The sequence below is a fragment of the Dunckerocampus dactyliophorus genome, chromosome 2 (assembly GCF_027744805.1).
Source record: "Dunckerocampus dactyliophorus isolate RoL2022-P2 chromosome 2, RoL_Ddac_1.1, whole genome shotgun sequence".
NCBI classification, from domain to species: domain Eukaryota; kingdom Metazoa; phylum Chordata; class Actinopteri; order Syngnathiformes; family Syngnathidae; genus Dunckerocampus; species Dunckerocampus dactyliophorus.
The window spans coordinates 17,213,093-17,235,285 of NC_072820.1; the positions used below are offsets into that span (position 1 = coordinate 17,213,093).

The window sequence follows — 22,193 nt, forward strand, 5'->3', positions numbered from 1 at the left end:
ATATCACCACCTTAGTGCAGGTACTTACTGTATTAACCATAATAATATCATTGACATAAATGAAAAGGCGAAAAATGAGACAAATGGCACAGTTTAATCAAAGCCAAGCAAAGTTAGCAAGTATTGCCAGTTCCACCTCCTTTATATGACTATATTTGATCTATATCATCACTGCACAAATGGAGCAATTTAAGAAAATGTAAAAAAAAAAACAAAACATTGATTGTTAATACAATCATGGGGGGAAATCATAGGCTTGCACCTCTAGGCATTTTGCTTACATGCTTGTGCTCGGGTCGTCTTTGTTCACTGGACTTTACAGAGCTTCTTCGGTCACCCCAACTTGTGTTTCGCCATGTCAATCTGGCTCAGTGGCTCTCAGTCTTATCTCCTGTCTCCATCACTTGGCCAAGAGCCCCAAACACACCCAAACTGCCCCAAACTGTTGTGTGTGCTGGGCTTTCAATAAATGAATGGAACTCTGCAGGCTTCAGGGTCTCTCCATTCTGCAGAGAAGAAGGAGAACATTTAACCACACTTTTTTCCTCCAAGGTTTTCTGTTCTTCTGCTTCCTCCTTTTTTGTTTGGAATCATTTATCTCAAATAAAACAAATCATGATAGCTGCAAGTGTTTTCAATATGAGTTTGAATAATGAAGGAACACAGTGTTGAATAATAGGGATAAGAATTTCTGGGAACATCACAAAAACACTTGTAAATGTATCTTATTGCAACCTGAGTGATCCAAGTATGGCATTTTACACGCAATGTCAATGTCTAGTCCACTGTAGTCTATATTTAAATACACGTATGATAATGAATATGTACAGAATGTACGCTTGCAGATTAAATTGGGAAATACAAGAAGAACATTCACCATTCATGGTCAACATAATGCTAATTGACCATTATTATGTATAGCTGTACAACTGAATACAATTCAATACAAGTTTGATTGACCATATGTTTGTGAGGTTTTCAGTAGTGTAAAACTGCTATTTAACAGTGAAGCCCACATTTTGAGTGGGTTTTGAGTGCATTTTTATTTGATTAATGCGTATGTTTCAGCTGACTATGACACAAGTAAGTGTCAAAAGACTGTAAAAAAAAAAACGTATTTGTGCAAAAAATTCGAAAACAACTTGACAAAAATAAAGAAAACAAACACAAAAATAAGTTAAATTTCCATTTAATTTCCTCACAATTGTCCATTAAAATCTGGGGTAATAATGGTACACTTGCACAATTCAACATGTCTCAAAAGGAGGAGGAAGAAGCAGAGCTTATTTGATCCCACTCCTCTTCCATGAAAAATAATTTATTTTGCTTTCTTTTTTCTTCTTTTGCTACTTTTTGTGTCATTTCCATCAACAACATGCTTATTATACCAATAGCAAGTTTTAGAGGCATCTCTTTTATGAAGTTCAAAACCGAGCATTATTATCTTTATCTTTGTAAAGGCAGGATTTTTGATACGTTTAATTTAGTTGTGTTTGCTTGGGATGAGAGAATGATGCCTTTGGAAACAAGCTAACCTCTTTGTATATGGCATTCTTTACAAAACATTCACATGTCTCCTTGACTTTGGTCATCACAAAAGACTGTAAATAAACATCAGGAGGTTTTTATTCTTCCAGTGCAAGCAAAGCCTAAACCGCCTTTTACAACCTGTTCTAGCCGCCTCCTCCTCGTATAGCTCATCAGCCGTGATGAGGAAATGCACACAGACGCTTGATGTTTCTGGCAGTGGAAGGCAAGTTTTCCACGTCGCTGCCGGAGACGAGAGAAAATGACACCACATCCCCTGCGGAGTTTAAAAGCGTCGTCCTGACAGGACTGACATAACAAAGGAGTGTCTCGGGAGCATCACAATGCACCCATAACTCAGAGAAAGTATCTTGGGGTTGTTGTTTTTTTTAAAAGTTCCTTTAGGGTGCGTTCACACTTGTCATGTTTGGTTCACTTAAAAGGAATTTGGAACTGCGGTTTATTAAGTGTGAACATGATCATTCCAACACTGGTGTGTACAAAAAAGAACACAGACCAAAAGACACGGACCACTGTTAAAGTGGCAGCAAAAACCATGAAGAAATGACAAATATGGAAGAGAAAATGCTTTGGTCGTGATATTTGTCTGCCCTCTGCTGACAATCACAAAGTATATTTTATAAGCTTTTTGTGATCTAAGCTAAATATAGTATTATATATAAAGTATACTATACTAGTATAGTAAAAATATAGAATATAAAAACAACCCACATATTTAAAAGAGAACTCCGCTTCTTTTGCAATTTTGCCCATCATCCACAATTCCTATGAACTAAAGTCTCACTTTTCTGTGAGTTCTAAAAAGAGAAAAACAATTAGCATGAGGGAGCGAACAATGCATGTAATGGAACACCTATTTTGACTATAAACCTCCAACAACGTTTTATTATATATACATGCTGTAACCATGCAGTAGCAGGTACATTTATGATATCATGTCATACTTGCAGTATTTTGCTGTATTTTGATCATTTTAAATTACCGGAACTTCTTTCCTGGGCGCATTGATTTCACAGAAACCACAAATAAGAACTAACTACCTCCGTAAACAATAGCAGTATAGAAAGCGCCACTGGGTGACATAAGTGTCTGTTTGCAACTACTAATCATGGCAGACTCCGCCGCCAACTACTTGTGGACAAATGAGGATCCAGAACCTATCGTAGCTGGTAAATATAGGAGAATATAAAAATAAGACAGCATTGCGGTTTGGAATATTTGAGTTAAATCACGTAATATGTGACAAAAGCTGCCCAATCAAGTCCCTACTTAATGCATATGTTCTTTACCGTGCAGCCTTTGGTTCCATGACAAAAATACAATGCAAAAATACCAGTGTGAACGCGATAAGAACCAAAACAAAGAGCGCACCAAGTATCTTTTGGTCCAGACCAGAGTATCAAACCGCATGTGTGAATGCAGCCTTACCACTTTTAGTCCGTCAACCATTTTGTGATGTTTAAAACTTCCTTCTCACATGTGTTGAATGTAGGGCACGGGGGCGGGGCATAACGTTCCCTAAAATTAGTAGTTGAGGACGAATTGCAGCAGAACCCACATCTCTATGTCACTGTGAGTGTTACACTTGGACTTGTGTTTTGGTTTTGTTCCTTTCCTACTTGATATGTATGTATGCGCTCATCATCTCCCCCTTCTTGGAGCTGACAATTGAAAATAAATTAACATTCCCGGGCTTTATTTTTGTCTCCACTAAGCCTTTGGAGGAAAGTTGGAGGAAAAGCCGGGGAGGTCAGGCCGTATTCACAGGCTGTCAATCCTCCTCGGCGACCCTTCCGCCCCTTTCTTTTTGCACCCCCCTTACCACTACCCCTCCATTCTTCTGCATTCCCTCTCTCATCTATTTTGTTATAGAATCCCACCAACAAGCCTCCTTCTTGCGGACGCCTCTCCAGCTCGAGTGAGGCTGGCTTTGTCAAAGGAGCCCTCGCATTCATTTCATGTTAAGACATGTGGGCCTGTCTCCTTCCATCCATTTGTTTTAATTATCCTTTAATTACCCGCCGTCCTCTTTTTAAGCGCTTGCTTATTATTCCTATCAGGTGGATGTGAAAAATTCACCACGGGCTGCAACTTTCTTCATTATCTTCACCGATGATAGAGCTCTCTCCTTGGGTTTCAACTGTGTGTGTGCGTGCGTGTGCGTGTGTGTGTGGGAGACAAAAGGAAAACAGATGTTGGGAATGTTTGTGCATCATTATTCATGTTGTCGCTGGTCATTTTCAGAAAAATATACTGGTAATCGAAATACAAATCCGGAGAGACTACATATATGTGTCTTTTTATTTGGGAGAACAAATTAAAATGAGTTATTTCTTTGGTTATACACATTAAATTTGTGCGGTAGGCCATAAATCATTTTTTTAATAACTTTGTCTTTCCAGAAGAATTAGCAGTACCTTGTACGGTTATGGAGCTTTAAAATCGATGACATGCACTGGTTTCAGTTTTTTTTTTGTGTCCGTCGCTAACGTGCTTGCTCATGTTGACTAGGTTTCCTTTATATAGGACCCCCTCTATGTGTAACTATATATATAGCGGAGCAATATATATATATATATATATATATATATATATATATGTCGTGGCGCAAGTCAATATTATCCGATCTTCAAAATACAGCGGATCAGCAGCCAATCTCCATACTAGAGATCAGTTGATCAGTATGTTATTATTATTGTGCCTATTGGACATTAATTAGAGCCCAATCGCGAGGTGGGAGGACAAAAATGCTTTGCTTCTTCAGCATTATAATTTTTTCTATAATTTTTTTTATTCTAAGTACAAAAATAATCACATTTTTTAGGGGCTTCCTTCTCGTGAAAGTTTGTAGTGCTCTTGAGCTTGGTGAAAATTTACTGACAAAAATGTACGAACGCCCACAGTCAGGACCCAGGCTTGGTCCCGTGGTGGTGCGAGGGCTCGTTCAATGCTGTTTGCATCTTTAATTACCATTCTTTACATGTTCTTATCACTTACATTTTATTTAACATGAAGTCGGGTTTAGATACTCAGCAAAGTTTATGACATGAATCTAACAGTTTTAGTCCAGTTATTCCTGAGTTCTGCTTTAAATAACCTTAACTTCAGTGGCACTGGGGTGTAGATAATGCCTCTGCACAATCTTGGAAGGGTTAGCAATGCTTCACTTACCTCTTCAACTAATTTTCTGCTTGAGAACCTCTCAGCCCCACCTTTCGTGCAACATCGCACCCCCCAATGAGAAATTATGATGCATCTGTCAGTACTTGTGTAAAGCATCTTGATGTTAATCACCTAATCCCTTTTCCCCAAGTCTTGTCGGCTTCAGTGGTGAAAATCACTGAAATCCCACCAAACAAAAACAGTATTTTTAGGAAGATGAGCTCCTCCCAGCTTAAGGGAGAAAGAAGACATGTTACTCAGCGGGGTGATGTCGCATGCCAGGCTAATCGGGAGAAAGAACCCCGGGGTGGTGAGGGCAAGCCTGTATTGGCGGGCTCTCGCCCCCCTGGTGTCTGGAGGGACTCCGAGGCTCAGCAGGCCAGAAGTGCTGTGAGGTGTTGGGGGTGTCCCCTCAGCAGCTTCCGATCTCCTCCTGTCAACCACCATCGGAGTTACCACATAGCCTCCGGGCTCTCATATTGTGACATGATAAACGGGCGTGTGCGTATGTAGGAAGGAGTCACGTGCATTCTGGGAGAGCTGGTGACGTGCCCACAAGTCAACTGGTGGCTTCCTGGAAGATTTTATTATTGAGCAGCAAATAAAAACCATAACCACCCTGGTCTAACTGGATGTCTGTTTCCTTGGCAGTGGTAGTGTGATGAAAATAAATAATAAATAAGTGTGTCAGGCTAGATGGGGATCCAGCTGGCTGTGTGTCAGCCATCCTCCCTTGAGCTGGCATTGATCACATATAGAATGACTTCAGCGGTGACCTAAATTGTGCTCGTGTGAAACTTTAGCGCGATTTCATGGTGCCAGAAATATTTAGCACGTTAGTGAGGCATGGAGAGCCCATCAAAACTGACTGCGATGCGATTTTAGGTTCATTATAATATCCATTATAACGGATAGTGGTAGACGGCCGCTGTGTATCCCATGTGACATCGCTTGAGTTAATTTTTTTTTTTTATTTATGATATATATTATGTGTCATTTGAGCACGCTATACCTTTTGTTCATGATATGATTTAATGGGATGTCATGGTGCAAAAATCGCACGGTTGTAGACATCCGCAGTCTATCCCACCCGTTAGCTCTTGTATGGTTTAAATTTGTGGTTCTCAACTGGTTTGGCTGCGGAACCCACCATCACCCCTTCATGACAAGTGGCCATCCAAATTGCGTGTGAGGGAAAGTAACAATTGTGAGGTTACCCGGCATACCTTGCGGGTTGTAGATGTGGGTAAAGCTTTGCATGTATGTAAGCGTGTGTAAGCATTATTTTATTTTATTATTTTATTATATTTTCATTCATCCAGGTCATTGTATTCTCAGGGAATTCAATTGATCACAACTGGACTGTTCAGGTTGTCTTGGAAGATGTTTCACCTCTCATTCGAGCAGCCTTCATCAGCTCATGCTCAAAGACTAGGTGAGACACACACCAGTCAGAACTGATGAAGCCCGCTTGACCATTTAGACCATTTTGACCTTTTCTGACCATTTCCTGTGCAACTCAAGGTCGCCACAATATACTGTACTTACAGACGTCGTTGCTCTTCTTCTTTGACAGCAGGTTTCAAATAACTCTGAAGGGTGCCACCTTAAAAGATATTAACAGACGACGTCCCACTGCATTACAAAAAATTACCTTCAGAATAAAAGCGTGTTATTTTTGTATAGTTTTTTTTCCTCAGGCAAAGACTCTCACCAGTCTCACCAGTTGAGAACCACTGGTTTAAAATGAATACACTGTATATCATATATTATATTTTCATAAAGCACTTTATATATTGTTCTCTATGACTAGAAATGGATGGTCGGAGACGACCCACATGAAAGCTCTTCAGTTTTAATTTCAATTCACAAGTGGTTGAAAGCAAAATGACCGTAGTTTGTTTATAATAGAGTTTATGTAACATTTATACATATTATTCAATATATTGTTCTCTATATAATTGAATGTAAAGGTTTTTAGTGGGATTGGTGCAAAAATCAGAGTAGCAAGTTTATGTTCATTTGAACAGAAATGGGTGGTTTTGAGATGACCTCAATGTATCCCAGCGGACAGCATTTCAAGTGAATGAAAGCAAAATTTGTTTAATTTGTATATTGTTTAAATAATATGCTGTAAATTATTTATGATGTAATATTTGTGCATTTTATATATAGTTCTGTATATAATTGAATATATAACTTTTTAGTGGATTTCATGGCGCAAAAATCTGTCACGCTGTAAATTTAGCTTCAGTTGAATAGAAATGGAGTGTCGACGACCATAATGTATCCCATTGACATCTTTTGAGCGTCACTCGTGGATGAAATTACTTGTATTTATGTGTTATTTATATATATATAAATTATTTATACAGATATATTGTTTTCTATGTGTTACTTGTTTAATTCCGCCGATTGCACCATGAACTCCACTGCGGAAATGTGTTTTTTTCTCATTTACTTGTCTGTTAATTTATTATTGCCTGACTAAGTGACTAGTGGTGTCGTTGGCTTAAGTTTTTCTTGTGTTACCTTGATTTGGACTGTTTTTAATTGTCTATTAAAGATATTTTAATGGTTGCTAAACAGTAGTAGAACATGCACTGTGTATAATGAATGCTACGTGATCTGATTGAAATGGTATTGAATCTATGAAGAGAAATATGAATGAATTGTGTAATGATTTTTATTGGCATAATGACTTGAAATGGGAATTATTGAAAACGTGTTTCCCGGTAAAGTTTTTGACAATTTGAAATATTGACACATGTTTTCTGGCCTATACAGGTCAAGTTTTTTTTTTTTTTTTGCAGCGCTTGGTTTTGCACCGAAACAAAATGGATTAAATTCCTTCGTAACGAAGTGGCAAGCTAGTAGGACAGTTTTTTTCATCAACCAATGGATTAAGGATCTCTTCCCAATAGGGGAAACCGCTGAACTGAACTGAATAATGAACTTTTACCAACAAGACTGAAGGAACTCTCAAACCCCATTGAAGTATTATTTTGTTTCCTTTTTTGTTTAATTGTTTCTTTTTAATTGTTATATTGTTATATTTTGTTCCAATTACCCCTTTTCCAATATACCATTTAATTGAAACTTACTCTTGCTTCATTCACACCAGTTAACCTCCCTCAAGAACTGTTTATTCTGCGTGCAGTCAAATTGCATATACAGTAGTGTATATAGCCCTAAAAATAACCACAAGTTACACTAAGCACAATGTGAATTTAAGAAATAAAACGAATGATTATCTAAAAAAAAATATATCACCAATTGGTCGTTCATTATTTAGTGAAATGTTTTATTTTTTCATGTGAATTTATAATTGCTCTTTAACCAAGCAAAGATATGTTTTTCCTATTAGGAGATTGATAAAAAAAAATCAGTAGAATACTCGATTACTAAAATTCTATTTTATTATATAAAATTTGATTATATAAAATATTTACAGCCCTAAGTGCATCATCTGCATAATGACAGCTTCCAAGTGGTCTATCATGTATGTGCGTTGGATGGCAACCACATTGGAGTAAAGAAGACCAAATACTATATGTAAAGGCTGCGCACATGCATTTATGTGTTATGTCTCTGTGTGTGTGAGTGTGTGGCATTTGACTTGGACGCAACACAACACGTTCCTCCTTGGTGTTTGACTCCCATAAGCAGCTTATCTGTCTGCAGTGCTAGTCTGTCTCAGCCTGCAACCTTTTTGCTGTCTCTGCAGACAAAGGCTGTTTTTTTTTTTTTTTTGCACCGCCCTCGATAACGAAGAAGACAAAAGTAAGCTCACAAAGCAGTCGTCATGTTCGTGTTGCCGGAGCGACAGCCCCCCCCTCTCTCTCTCTTCCCCATAAGGAAGCGGGTAAGGGATGAGTTGGAGAATGAGGCATTCATTTGTGACGCGTTGGCGAGTGTCAAATAAGTGCCAAGAACACAATTTGCTTTGTTTTCATGCTGGCTCCCTCGCAGGTGTGAAAGACAAAGTTTTTCAATTTCTGTTAAACTTCTTTCCTCAAGCTTTCATACGAGAGAGAGAGATTTACTCCATGCTAAGAGAAAAGCACCAAAATTAATGAGTCTTTTGCTCCTATTTATTACGCATAATAGCACTTTGAGCACATTTGAGCTTGTTCTTTTAATTAAGGAGCAAAATGTGCCTCTCATTTAGCACCAGTGAGTTATTAGCACTTATTGGTGCTTGAAAATCGGGACTTTTTCTGCAAGAAGCTTGGAGAAAAGATCAGGCACAGAAAACACCCAAATGACACCGATGTCATGACATCCCTTCAAAGCACTTACTGAACGTCCAATCATATAATATCCCCTTAATTCATCTTTTGCTTAGTAATTTCCTCTCAGGAACAGCATATGTCCGCATTCCCGAACAATTTCCTTGGGAATGAAAATGATTTAGCGCCTTGTCCCACAAAAGGCAACCCAAATAGTGTTGCAATAATACTACTTTAAAAAATAGACAACCAAAATATATATATATATATATATGTGTGTGTGTGTGTGTATACACATATAAATATGTATATGTGTATACATATATATATATACTGCTCAAAAAAATTAAAGGAACACTTGGAAAACACATCAGATCTAAACTGGGGGAAAAATGATCTTGAATATCTTTCCTGATAATAAGTGGGTGATGTGTTAGTAACAAAATGATGCCACATAATTTGATAGAAAGATAGAGCACACTGGTCCATTTGGCTAAAATGTCATTGTAGCAACTCAAAATGATTCTCAATAGTTTGTGTGGCCCCCATGTGCTTGTACGCATGCCTGACAACGTCGGGGCATGCTCCTAATGACACTACGGATGGTGTCTGGGGGATCTCCTCCCAGATCTGGCATCATTTTGTTACTGTTGGACATTAGCTTCCTTTTTCATGTCTGTATTTATTTGTTTGTGTAAGATAACTCTCTACTCCTGACCTGCTGCACACAAAAGGGTGAGAAACATGCACCCTTATTGTGTTGTCTGTGCTTATTGTTATTTTCTGACAAACCACATGGAGGCAATGTTCTTTGCAGGGGCATAAGCGGGACTTATCAACTAATTGTTCATAAGTCATTGAGCATTTGTGTAATAATAATAAAACTGTGAGAATGTCTGTATTACATGTATGCTAGCATGTCTTCCAAAGCATGGGGGTATCGCAAATGTTTTCACATGACTGTACTGGTAAATGTTAAAAATCCAGGTTTTCAATGGCAATGATTGTGACGGATTTTGAAAATGGAGCTACACTGCAGTTGAGCGTGTGTTCGATAGCTGACAGCTGAGCGAACGTACAACCATTAAGCAGCATCAGCTGTGCAAATGTTAAATCCAGATTAGTGTTTTTGCAATAATGTCACCAAAGCTTGCATGTAAAAAGCCGGATCTAACATGACACCGCAGGCTTGGATGATAATTATGCTCAATTGCTGAATTTTAATGCTTCCTTACTTTGTTTTTTTTCTGCAGATGAGACTATGACCGGCGATGTCAGAGAGCCACAGATTGTAGACTTTACACTTGCTTCTTGATCTCGCCACCGAAATACTTCCAAACCACCTGTACTGGCCACTGAGCTTCTGGGCCACTTGCTAACAGGGCACAATGGCCTCTTCACTGCGGAGGTGTCCACTCTTTGCCTGCCTCTTGCTCCTTCTCTGCTGTTGCCACTCGTCACAAGGTGAGTTACTGTGGTGGAGCGTGCCGTTAATGAGATTCTGGCCAACCTTTTAAGAAGCGGTTTATTATTCATCTTATGGATGCCTGGAATTTGTTTGTCTCATTCGTCGTGGTCATACTGAAAGGATTGAAAAGCAGTTTTGCAGCAAGGGTGCAAAGTTTTACTTCCGTGCCTTATACCCTTCAGACTAAAAGGGCTTTATGCTCAACTCATTAGGAATTCCTTGAAACCCTTATGGGCACTTTTACTGAAACATGCTTCAGATCCAGAGCCAAGCACAAGTAGTATGTCAAAAATCTTGAAGGCTGCATTCACACTTGGGGTTAAAACTAGTCAGTTTGCTATGTACTGTATCATTCCGTGCAATCAAGTTCCCATACAAAACACCCTATGCATTGCTGACCCCCTGGTTTTTATTTATTGTGACTGCTAAATAACACTCCTTGGGGCCAAAGAAAGTTGCGAGTGCCAGCAATTTGTTGAAGAAGGTAAAAAACGCTATTGAATTTAATCTTGCCTCCAACAAGAAGTTTCATTCATTCGTCATTTATAATTATTTCACATTGTTTTCTGCATGTAAAACTATAATTCTTTTCTCTAAAATATATTTTTGTTAATTTTTTTGTTGCCTTCGATGGATTACTTGGATTTACAATATTTCCTATGGGAAAAATTGCTTGTGAATGCAACCTTAAAGATTCACACTCGTCTGTTTGCTGCAGTCTTCTTTGATATGCTACAATCGCTTATTTTCCCACCACCCAATGGAATTCCGCGTAGCCGGTATACCTGTCACCATCAAAAGCAGGGCCCTTAATTTAGTGCCAAGAACGCCTCAGTGTTTTATTGTCTGTAATGACATGCAAAGCCTCCTTCTCTCACTTTTGATGGCTGTAATTACAAGTATTGTCACAAAACACTCCCGTCTGTTACATCCCATCAAAACCACCAATGCTGCTTGATGACAATCATTACAGCTCCACACCCAGCACCCCTTTTCATTTCCATTGTACATGAAACAAAGTAAACCCAAATAGCATGCTTGTGTGCTGAGCATTGGCTGTGGGTTATAGTACGTAGTGCATTGCTTTTGGGGGAAGGCTTGCTTTTCAGTTTGAATTCTTTCATTGTCTTTTTTGGTTCTGTGATAGATTTACGTTTCATCGCATCCAACAGCTACAAAACAGGCAATCCAAGCTACCTTTCATGCATTTGTGGATTTACGGACTGCAACTGTCAACAAAAAGTCTTACACAGAAATACTATTGCAACTTTTTGAAGATGAGATGTCAGATTTGGCTTGAAGATAGAGTAGAGCAGACCTGGAGAAACACTTAAAAGACAGAATAGTGCTTTGGTATGCAGAAATGCCAGGTATTGGGTTTCAGCTGATGTGTGGGTCCTCAGTGCAAAGCATGCATATGAAGCGTTCATCAATAAGGAATGTTGTGTGTGTTCCTTTTGCAAAGTATCACAATCTATCTACTATACACTCCACCTTCAGCCTGTCATACCCTGAGGATCCTCAAGCTACCCTGAGGATCCTCAAGCTTCGCATCTCTGGTTCCAGCCAATGAAAGGTCTGTTTGCTACGACCTCCTGGCCCTTGAAATGGAAGAAGACAATCAGGTTTTGACCAAAACACAGGTCATACACATTGGTGGTATTACCTACTTTGAGCAGCTAGATAGGGGAGATTTGTGGTGTTTCCTGTAGGGATGGGCATTGACTACATAGATCATGGTTAAGATTATTGATCAATTACAGTAATCTTTTTTCATGGACTGTTCTGAACTCCTATTTCCATGCCAGTTTCTTATTGAGCTGAGCAATGTTGCAGGGGTTGCAGTTTCAACTTCCCATAGTTAGACAGCATTTCATGGTGTTATGGCTAAACACCTTAAAGTTACAGTGGGTGTTTTTGTTGAGCGCATTGAGCTGTGTGAGAAATTTCAAGTCAGCTTGATTAAAGGGGGTCAGACTTTGGGGTTTAAAAATGGTGCCACCATGTGGTGTATTAGTCAGCAAGACAGTAGCATAGGCAATACAGTGGGGGTGCATGTTTTGACATATTTTCACCCTGTTTACGGCGATTCAGGAGTAGAAGAAGGTGAAAGTGAAATGCAACTTGTGTCAGCGGCTTCTTACATATAGTATCATACGACAACAGCCAACAGCTTATCATTTAAAACAGGTAGGGCTGTTACGCCAACTTCATTTTATATCTGTGAATTTTAATGCAATACATAAGGCTACTAATTTAGAGTTTGGGCAATTTGTTGCTTTTCAAGCTATGTCGTTCCTACTCCGTGTGCACTGTTGTGATGTATGCCGAGAGCGACTGTTTCGGTTTGGTTCGTCTTGCTTTTTGTGTCTCTTAAATAAATTAAAGTACCGGTACTGTTGTTGCACACCTACCATGCTTATTTGTTTATCTGATTGCTTTAGCCTGTTTTTTTGAGGTGGAAAGAGTCGCAAATGGGATCTGTCTATTTGTCGGGATTACCATTTACCATTAGCTCTGCTCTTTAAAAAAAAACAAAAACAACAACAACAGCCAACTGTCAGTCGACTATGAACAAAATCTAACAAATCATATTATGAAAATCCTTCGATGAAGACAGCCCTTGGAAGTAGTGATGCTAATATCACATTTTGAAGTCTTATGTAGTGATTCTGCTTTGATCTGACATATCTTAAGTACCGTATTTTCCGGACTATAAGTCCCACTTTTATTTCATGGTTTGGCTGGTCCTGCGACTTATACTCCAGAGCGACTTATATATGTTTTTTTCACCCTGACAGCCGCGACAGGGCACTCTAGGCTTGTGTGCCATTGAGTGCATTTGTCGTGTTGTAACACTTCAATGTTCCTAGATGGCACTATTGTGTTAGGCGTCTGTGGAATATGTCGGTTTGTATGGAAGAGCTGTCAGTTGTTCTGTCGCTATGCTGGAGACAAGATGTTGCCAGACAAATAAAGCCACTCAAACAAGAGATACGTTTCTCTCGTTTTAGTTGATATATGAAGATATCACAGCCAGTATCTGCTACTCTTATACAGGGGATACGAGAACAATGATGTCACAGACTCACCATCGCCTCGTCGCCGTCACGTGACCAGAAGTGAGCTTTGACGACAAGCCAAAATAATATCTGAATATTTTACAACTTTCCTGGAAGTGAGTTTGGCAAACTAGTTATGTTATGTTGTTTAGGCTATAGTTATCTGAATAACGTTTCAGGTTCGCTCAATACTCCGGAGCTTACGGTAGGTGGGTTATGACCTTATGACCTTTAGCATTAGTGTTAGTGAGCTCTATTTGGGGAAATTCATAGCCAATGTACCAATATTATGGTTACCGTGTTGTGCGTATAATAATGTGCAAAAGTCTTTGGCCATCATTAGATTTATAGCTTTAGCCATGTCTAGTCTTTCCAAAATATAATTAATAAATGACAGCTTTTTTGTGGTTGACTATGGCCTATTATTAGTCAAAAAATATGCAAGGAAGCCATTTTTACGCATTCTTGGCTAAAATTAAGCATTTTCAACACAGAAATGACTAAAACTAAAATACAAATACAGTTGAAGGGATCAAAGGACGTTGGTGAACTGTAGCCTAAACTGCCACTAGTTGTCACTAGTAACATGCACCAGACGATCGCTGTCAACAATTATTGCAGGTTTGAATTATTTCACAACAGGCACAATTTTTACAACAATAATAATCATAATCATAAAAATAACCTGGGGTACTGTTGTGGCCGTACTTCAGCTAAAACTCAACTCTGAATCCCCGACGTCACTTCCTGTCCTCATGCCCGGAAGACATTTATTGAAACACACACGAGCACGAGTCTTATTTATGTTTTAAATGGCTTATTTTTTCTGATTATATCTACTATATTGGGTAATATTGGTGTAAATGTGACTGTAGGGGTGAAGGTCGTAAACATGTATTCTATGTTCTAACAACAGAAAATATTTGATTTATAAATAAGGAATCCTACTTCGTGTAAATTCATTTATCGCGGTCACGTCCATATAACCACAATCAACAAGGGATTACTGTATATATACAATGTCACTCATTGGTGCAGACAAAGAAGTGTGTTTTATTTGAGTTTGTTAGTCCATCTGGTTTGTTAGTTAGTAGACTACTTCTTGGTTTGTAGAGAATGACGAACAGACAGGTGATGAAGTGTGAGTTCTGCGTGTCTGCACCTTTATCCAGATCCTCACCCAGTTTTAATGGATTCCCCCATGACCCGTGAACTGCCCCTCTACTTAAAAATCAGTAGGCTGTTGTTTGGGTAATCCTGTTAACTGTACGTGTCCTGTGTGAAAATGACTGGTGTGAATGAGAGCTTTTACATCGTAGCGTATCATAAGCACTATCGTAAGCATTAGGGAGGCGGTTGTATTTTCTGAAGAAATAGTCTAAGGGAATCAAACAGCGGTCTCCTCTCTTACGATACTAGTATATATATGGATGCCTTTTTTGCTCCATCACATTTATTAGAGCCTTGAGAGTCTATTAAATGTTAAGTAGAGGTAGTTCCGCGCTTACGACTTTGGACGACCGTGACTTTATTGAGACGTCTGTTTAAATTCCCCACTCACGCTCATTATTCACTCGCGATCTCTGCCGCATACTAGAGCCGTTACATAACACAACGTACAAAACGAGACACCTCCAAAGTAGGCCACGCAGGTACGGCGTCTGTTTCGCTCTGCAGATATATGACAAGAAAGCCAAATGAGAGTGTGAGGCAGCAGCCACAAGTGCACAGGCGCATACCTATTGTGAGCCAATGAAAGCTGAAATCCGAGTCTTAAAAAGTAAAGAATGGGCAGATTTAGGAGGGATTACTTCCTGTGGTCTTTGTCAACATTCTTGGCTGACTTGGGTGTTTAAAAGGCAAACGGTTTGATTGTTGTTTCATAGCTTCAGAATAAAGAGCTAATGTTTGTTTAGCAGCGGTGCTAGCACAGGGATGAGTGCCATAAAAGTGTTTCTTTTTTTTTAATTATCACCATAACAAGCAGGAAGATTTTCTGCCTTTTTTTTCTCCACGCTTTGTGCCTCCCAAAGCGCTACTATACCTTCCTCACTTGTCAGAAGCATAGCAGCATGCTGGCATTTCTCCCCAAAAAGGTCGTAAAGGTTAACAACACGTCTCAGCACAACATTTGTCTCGAGCAGTGCCATGCATTGTGCTGATTGAAGAGCCTCCCTTGTGCCACACTGGTATTTCCAGTCATGGGCCTCCACTCGATGGGGGGAAAGCTATTGTGCGCTAACTCCTCACTGGCTTGTGGCCATCCACATCCACAGTCTGTCATCCATTGATATGCTTGGCTTGGCGTTTTACAATTCATATTGAATGCAGCGGAATGCATTGGCGGAGCAATCATGAATTATCAGCGAAACCATGGAAGAGTCACAGATGACTGGTCAATCTGTGTGCTAAGGGAAAAAAAAAACCCTGATACATGCGTCTTCCGTATTCCGTCCAACTGGAAGGTTTTCAAGCAATGAGGCAGAGTGTTCATCAGCTAGGCTTGTGTGCAGCGTCCTCCAGATTTAACATGTTGACATGTTTAATTATTGTATTTTTACCCTGCTGTTTACCCATACAGTTTTGTCAGTCTTCCAGTTTTCAGCGCTCTCTGCTCCATGGGCATAAGGCATTTCAGTACAGCAAAAAGTCATTCTCCTAGATTTTTGCTGTATTTAATGCAGCAGGGTTTTGCCCTCAATCTCCTCTCGGATAAAATGTGTCTCTATACTGTGACAAAGAGCTAGATAATAATTAAACGCACAATGCTGCTCACAATGCAGCGTGGTTTTGCCCCCAGTCTCCCCTCAGATAAATAAAGTCCCCTTAATGTCATGCACAGCTAGATACTAAGAAGTAATTATTGAAGAACATTGTTCTCCTCCATATTTGTTGCTTTTAATGCATTCAATTTGGTGTGGTTTTGCCCTCAGTGTCCTCTCAGATTAAATGAGTCTCCTCGCTGTGATGAAGAGATTCCCACAAGTAAATACGGGAGACCCTCGTTCTCCTGCGTTTTTTTTGTTTTAATATCGTTCAATGTGGCATGGTTTTGCCCGCAGTCTCCTCACGCATCAAATTAATCTCCTTACCTTGATGCACAGCCAATAACTGGAAGCCTTTCAAACAAATGAGGCAGGGGGTTCATTACCCGGGCTTGTGTGCAGCTTCATCCAGATTTAACACCATGTTGACACTTTTATTATATTTTTACCCCCCTGTATGTTTACCCACAAAGTTTTGTCAGTCCTTCAGAATTCAGTGCTCTATACCAATAACAATACGCCATTTTAATAATGACTGAGTGAAAGTTTTCAATCATAACAGAAAGTGGAACTGAAATGAGCCAAAGAAGCATGAATCAGAGTTTCACTCCGACAAAATGAAATACAATGTGATCCTTGATGGGGGTCATCCAGCGTTTATTACAGCAATTTTCAGACTGTGTTTACTTTCAATGAGGCGCTAGCAGCAGTAATATTTTCATCCAAAATGGGAACGCAAAAGCAAGCCTCTTTGCCCTAGCCCTCAGCTTCGACTCTGTCTAGGCATGATTGCTCATGTCCTGTGATAAGTGAAAATACTTATCTATCGGGGTGGAAATCATATTTTTGGACAGTTTGATTTTCCCCCCTTTAAATCTCACTTGCGGCTTCTCCCACTTCACAGCCCGACTAGTAACAAGTTGTACAAACACCGAAGCAGATGCCCGCCTCAATCCTTCCTCTCTTAAATACTGTCTCCACTTTTTTTCTCTTCAGGCAGCCTAATTCAAATAATAGATGAGTCCGGCTTACAAGCACAAAGTAGAATTTTGTATTTGCTCTGTGTAAGTTGCTGCTTGCCTGCAGGGTTCAGCTGTCATAACACAGTGATCCATTAAACCAGGAAGGAAGGAGGGATTCAAATAATAGCAGGTCTACAACATAACATTTCCCCCCCACTTCTTTGTACTTGTAATTTTGGTTTGAAGTGGAGACAAACATATTGGAAAAATGGGTAGCAAGCAACCTGTTGGATTTGGGTTTCATGTTCATTTAATATGTACTCTCAGTCCAGTCGCAGCTAATTTTATTTCAGTGAAAACAAGCTAAATAAACACGCACAAATAGAGATGTGTTCAACCAAAGACTGTTGCTCAAAATACTTTTATATTGTCTTACTTTTTTTGTACTTGAAAGTGACATTTTTTTAGGCATTCTTCTGCTCTGGGTTGCTCAATTTTATAGGTGTTTTTTTCAAAAATGCTGTTTATTAAGGATTAAATAAGATGTGCTTCTTCCTACTCCTTTTATGGACATGTTGAATCGTGCAAGTGTAAATGTGACATTCTTCAGTGTAGCTTTGTCCAGCATTTTCAAAATAAATGAAACCGTGACTATCCTTACTGCAGTGCAGCAAAGGTCTTCTGCGTTTTTATTTGAGGCAGATATTTCGGCAGTTTTAAATAAATTATGATGTATGGTTAAATAAATATAAATCATGAGGTTAGGTTAGGAAATGAGCTTTTTTCCCCTTAACTCAAGTGTGTAAAGATTTTCTAGTGTGTGGGGGCAACAGAGGAAGCGCCCTATTTGAGAAAGCTGTTTATAGAGCTGCTTTTCCGCGAAAAGTCCTAATCCAATGGTGAAAAATGTGTGTTGATGAATTTGTGCTGTTCTGCATGTCATTTCCTAAATATGTGCTCCTGTTGCTTCCTTGCGCTCCCTGCCCTTTCTGTGTGATGCAGAGGAACATTTGTGCCCAAAATTGGCAAGGAAACAATACAGGTTGCCTGAATTGTAATATTTGTAATTGGTAAAAATGTATAGAATATTTGAGGGCATCACATATAAAGAATATTTTTATTGGGGTTTTGTACCCCACAAAATCCGCCTAGCAACAAGTTGCTACGGAAATGTGTGATATGCAGTCTAGGCTAGTGGCAGCATAACTAAGAGGGTCAGTTAGCCCTGGCACGATAATCGATAAATCGATTAATTAAACGATAAAAAAAAACAGGTCTATAATTATGACGCCCACGATGACACGCATGTATACGTGTGTTTCATCTTCGTCTCTCTGTGCCACACAGGCTGGATGACAAGTGGGTTCACTCTGCATCTGTTTGTGCGCATTGATTCTTTCGTGGAACGAACAGAGTGGGCCCTCATCTCATTCAGCCTCTTTGTGGAAGCGGGGCTACTAGTGAGTGGGTACAGAGGGTTTAGCTGTGAGCTTCGTGAGGCAGCATACGCTAACATTAAGAAGGCACAGAAGCGATGGTTTTTGAGGCGAATGCCACAGCAGACAGCCACGATGTGGGAACATTTTGGTTTTAAACAGAATGAACACGGTAAGCGCATGAACACAGACAACCGATACGGACAGTTTTCTCAAGTGGGGAACAAAATCTACCGATATAGGTACCTCGGAGCCTTCGTCTCGACAGTAACGCTTACTGAGGCGTTTGGTCGGCAAATATAAACAAAACAGTGCAAAACGATACGCTCTCACAACCAGTGTCGCTGGCTACATTGCAAAAACATACATACAGGCAACTTCTGTGTCAAGCTAATGTCTCACACAGGTACACCTTACACTATACTTGAATACCATCTAGTGGTTCAAATGTGTAATACACCTCTCATGACAATTAATGAAAAAATGGTCTGAAAAATGTTTTTAGATAAAAACGATTATCGTTGATAATTTGTAGCACAATTATCGACCAGCAAAATTTGTTATCGTGACAGGCCTAGAGTCAGTTCAATTCCACATTTTGCAAGGAGCCGGTGAAGTGAAGATAGTTCAGTAATTATGGTCCCTTCTCCTAGCTCTAGTCAATACTCGAGCAGCAGCTGCATTTTGGACAAATTAGAGCTTCTTGATTGAGGATTTGACAGCATATTTAAGTGTTTTCTTATGCAAAATAGTCAAGTGTTGCAAAAAAGACCCCCATCAGACTTTTTTCATACCCTTACTTTCATACGACTCACTTTTAACTGCAAGTGCTCCTGTATGATTTGAATGAGACTAATGATGTGTGTTGACTCTCTTTCTCTCGACAAGCTCTCCCCTCAAGCAATGAATGCAGCTCTGTTGCATTCACTGTATTAGTAATCTCCTCAGGCTGAGAGCTTGTGCCTTAGAGCATGACCACACATTTTTTCTTTGTGGGCCAAGAATTAAATGTCACCTCGGGGTGGGTCACCTGCAAACAAAAGGCCACCAGCCGATTTGCAGGTATAAACAGTCTCAGATAAGGAAGCCCTCTCCTGCCGTGCAGGAAATTGAATAAGTATGCCACGAGAAGAAAGCCATAGAGTGAAAAGTGGAGCACAAAGAGCGCTTTTGTTTGCCTTACGCTATCGCTATTGACCCTCTCATGTAGCGTCTATGCCCAATGAGTGTGCGGGACGGCACAATGGCTTCATCCAGGTTGAGGGGCAGGAAACTGTCCATCATCAAGATCTCCCCCAGCTTTGTATCTCTTATCAACGCTCCTGTTTCTGCGCCTGTTGAACGGAATGCTGGTGGAAGGAAATGGGGCAAGGTCATCATGCTCAAGTCAGTGAAAGTGGTCAGTGTTGCAGAGGTAGTAGTGGGGTTAAGAGCAGAGGCATGTTTTGGCATTTGTTTCACTGACTTTCCTGGTAGCTGGCTGAGAAAAATAGTGAAATAAAATGTATGTAGGGTTGCACCATGAACAAAACAACATGTTTTTGTACATTAGCAATTGTGAAAATTATTATTGAGCCACACACTGTTGATAACTGTTGGTAAGCAACAATGGTTTCTTTCACCTACATGCTTCAGCAAGACATACTGTAGACATGCACCAATGCCACATTGCACACCTTCATAGATACTATATCTTCCACCATGCTCATAATTCCTGAAGTGAATGATACATTTGCACAATTATACTCCACAATCTCTACTTTCCTGCAGATGTCTCAGGGTTTCCACTAGGATTTTTTGAAGCTGTGGTGGTGGACTGCATGGGAGGGCGGACTTCCGCCGCTGTGTCGTGCCGCTGCTGCGTCTGCATTTTTTTTTAATGGCAATCAACAATTTTTTATGACTTATTATTTATTTAACTTATTTCAACAACTAGCCAAACGTGAACCGAGAACATGTTTAAAACAAAACTGTTTTAATTTAATGGCAAAGTTGCTGAGAGCACTCGCACATCCATTTACTTTAAATGGCACTTTATTTACGAAGCACATCTCACTCAGTGTGCTCATTTGTCATTAAATACAGGCGTCATGTTCGAATAGAAGACTTACAAAAGTACTAAGAGGTGAAGCAAATATTCTTTGGTGAACTACTCAACTTCAGCTGATGAGCTACTGCTAGCTTACGCGCTACCTGTCAGAGACCCCAGTGATAGCGTCACTGTCTAAAGTTGCACACACTGTGTCTCGGCTGCACAACTTTGACACACAACTGGTGTTTTGAAGACAAGCCATAAGTATTATAATGATAACAAGTGAGCAAGATTGTGAAGTGACACTTTGAAAAAAGTAAGTTGTGATGATAATCGATGATTGATGTATAGCTAGATGCCGCAAGCCAGGCATGTAAACAAAAATGCCAGAAATGTCATTTTTATGATATTTTAAATAGTTTTCAAACTAATTGTGGTCAATATGTGTGTAAATAATAAGCTATAAATTTATCTATATAGCATATATATACATCCTACAATAATTACTTCAAATTGTTTTAATGTTTTGACAAAACACTCGTTTTTAAGGTATGGCGACTTTTATTGTGTAGTGGCGCACCACCACGATCATTACATGTAGCGGAAACCCTGTCTCCCCTATTGATGAAAATTTGTCTCCTTGCTGCGATGAATAGCCAGATGCTGATAAGTAAATATAGTCAAACCTGTCTAAAGCGGCCACTAAAAGGAAACTGCAAAAGTGGCCTCTACAGGCAGGTGGCCGTTATAGACATGTTGGCGGCCATTTTGAATTTGTGCGCGCACACATTAGCATGTCTGTGATTGTGTTTGCACATACATATAATTATACTGTTACATGTTGACCAGTAGAGGGCGCTGTGGGACTGCGGATAAAAGTTGTAAAGAACTACTAGGTTAATAAACCGCTGTTAATAAAGCGATTAAAGTGCATCGGCGACATGATTCTCTCCTTCCCCACAACAAGGGGCATTACAGTATTGACCAGTGCACATTGTCTCACACCAGGAAATAAACGGTGTCACTGTCTGCAACAAGCTCCAAAGAAGACGGCTTTTTTTATGTGGAACAACTGACAGTTTGTGTGGATCTTGTGAATGATTGTGACTGAGCTAGGACTCAGTAATTAAAGTCTACACACGACGGCTTCATTGCTTAAAAAACAAAACTTTTTCGTGCATGAAGCTTCTGCTTGAGTCGGCATTTTGGCTGCTATATGCGATCAGATATTGACCAAGGGATACAAAATAGGTGGCCGCTGGCCGCGTTAGACAGGTGACCGCTATACACAGGGTCTACAACACGTAAATTTTCTGCGGGGGATTTTTCAGTGGCCGCTATAGGCAGGTGGCTGTTCTATACAGGTGGCCACTAAGACAGGTTTGACTGTACTCTACAGAGACCTACGTTCTTCTCCATTTGTATTTTTTTTTTAGGCTTTCAATGCGGCTTGGTTTTTCCCTCAATCTCTTAGAATAAAATTCATCTCCATACTGTGACAAACAGCTAGATCCAGAGAAGTAAAT

The 22,193-nt window shown here is 39.7% G+C and overlaps 1 protein-coding gene across 11 annotated transcripts in view; it reads left to right on the plus strand.

Moving 5' to 3' along the window:
* The window catches only part of LOC129177920 (adhesion G protein-coupled receptor L2-like), a 133,216-nt gene that overhangs the window by 23,750 nt on the left and 87,273 nt on the right, over positions 1-22,193 (plus strand). For all 11 annotated transcript variants that reach the window (XM_054769539.1, XM_054769542.1, XM_054769540.1 and 8 more), the window contains exon 2: positions 10,196-10,406. In XM_054769539.1, coding sequence (XP_054625514.1) covers positions 10,331-10,406 — 76 coding nt within the window. In that variant the 5' untranslated portion in view covers positions 10,196-10,330. The remainder of the gene's footprint in view (positions 1-10,195; positions 10,407-22,193) is intronic.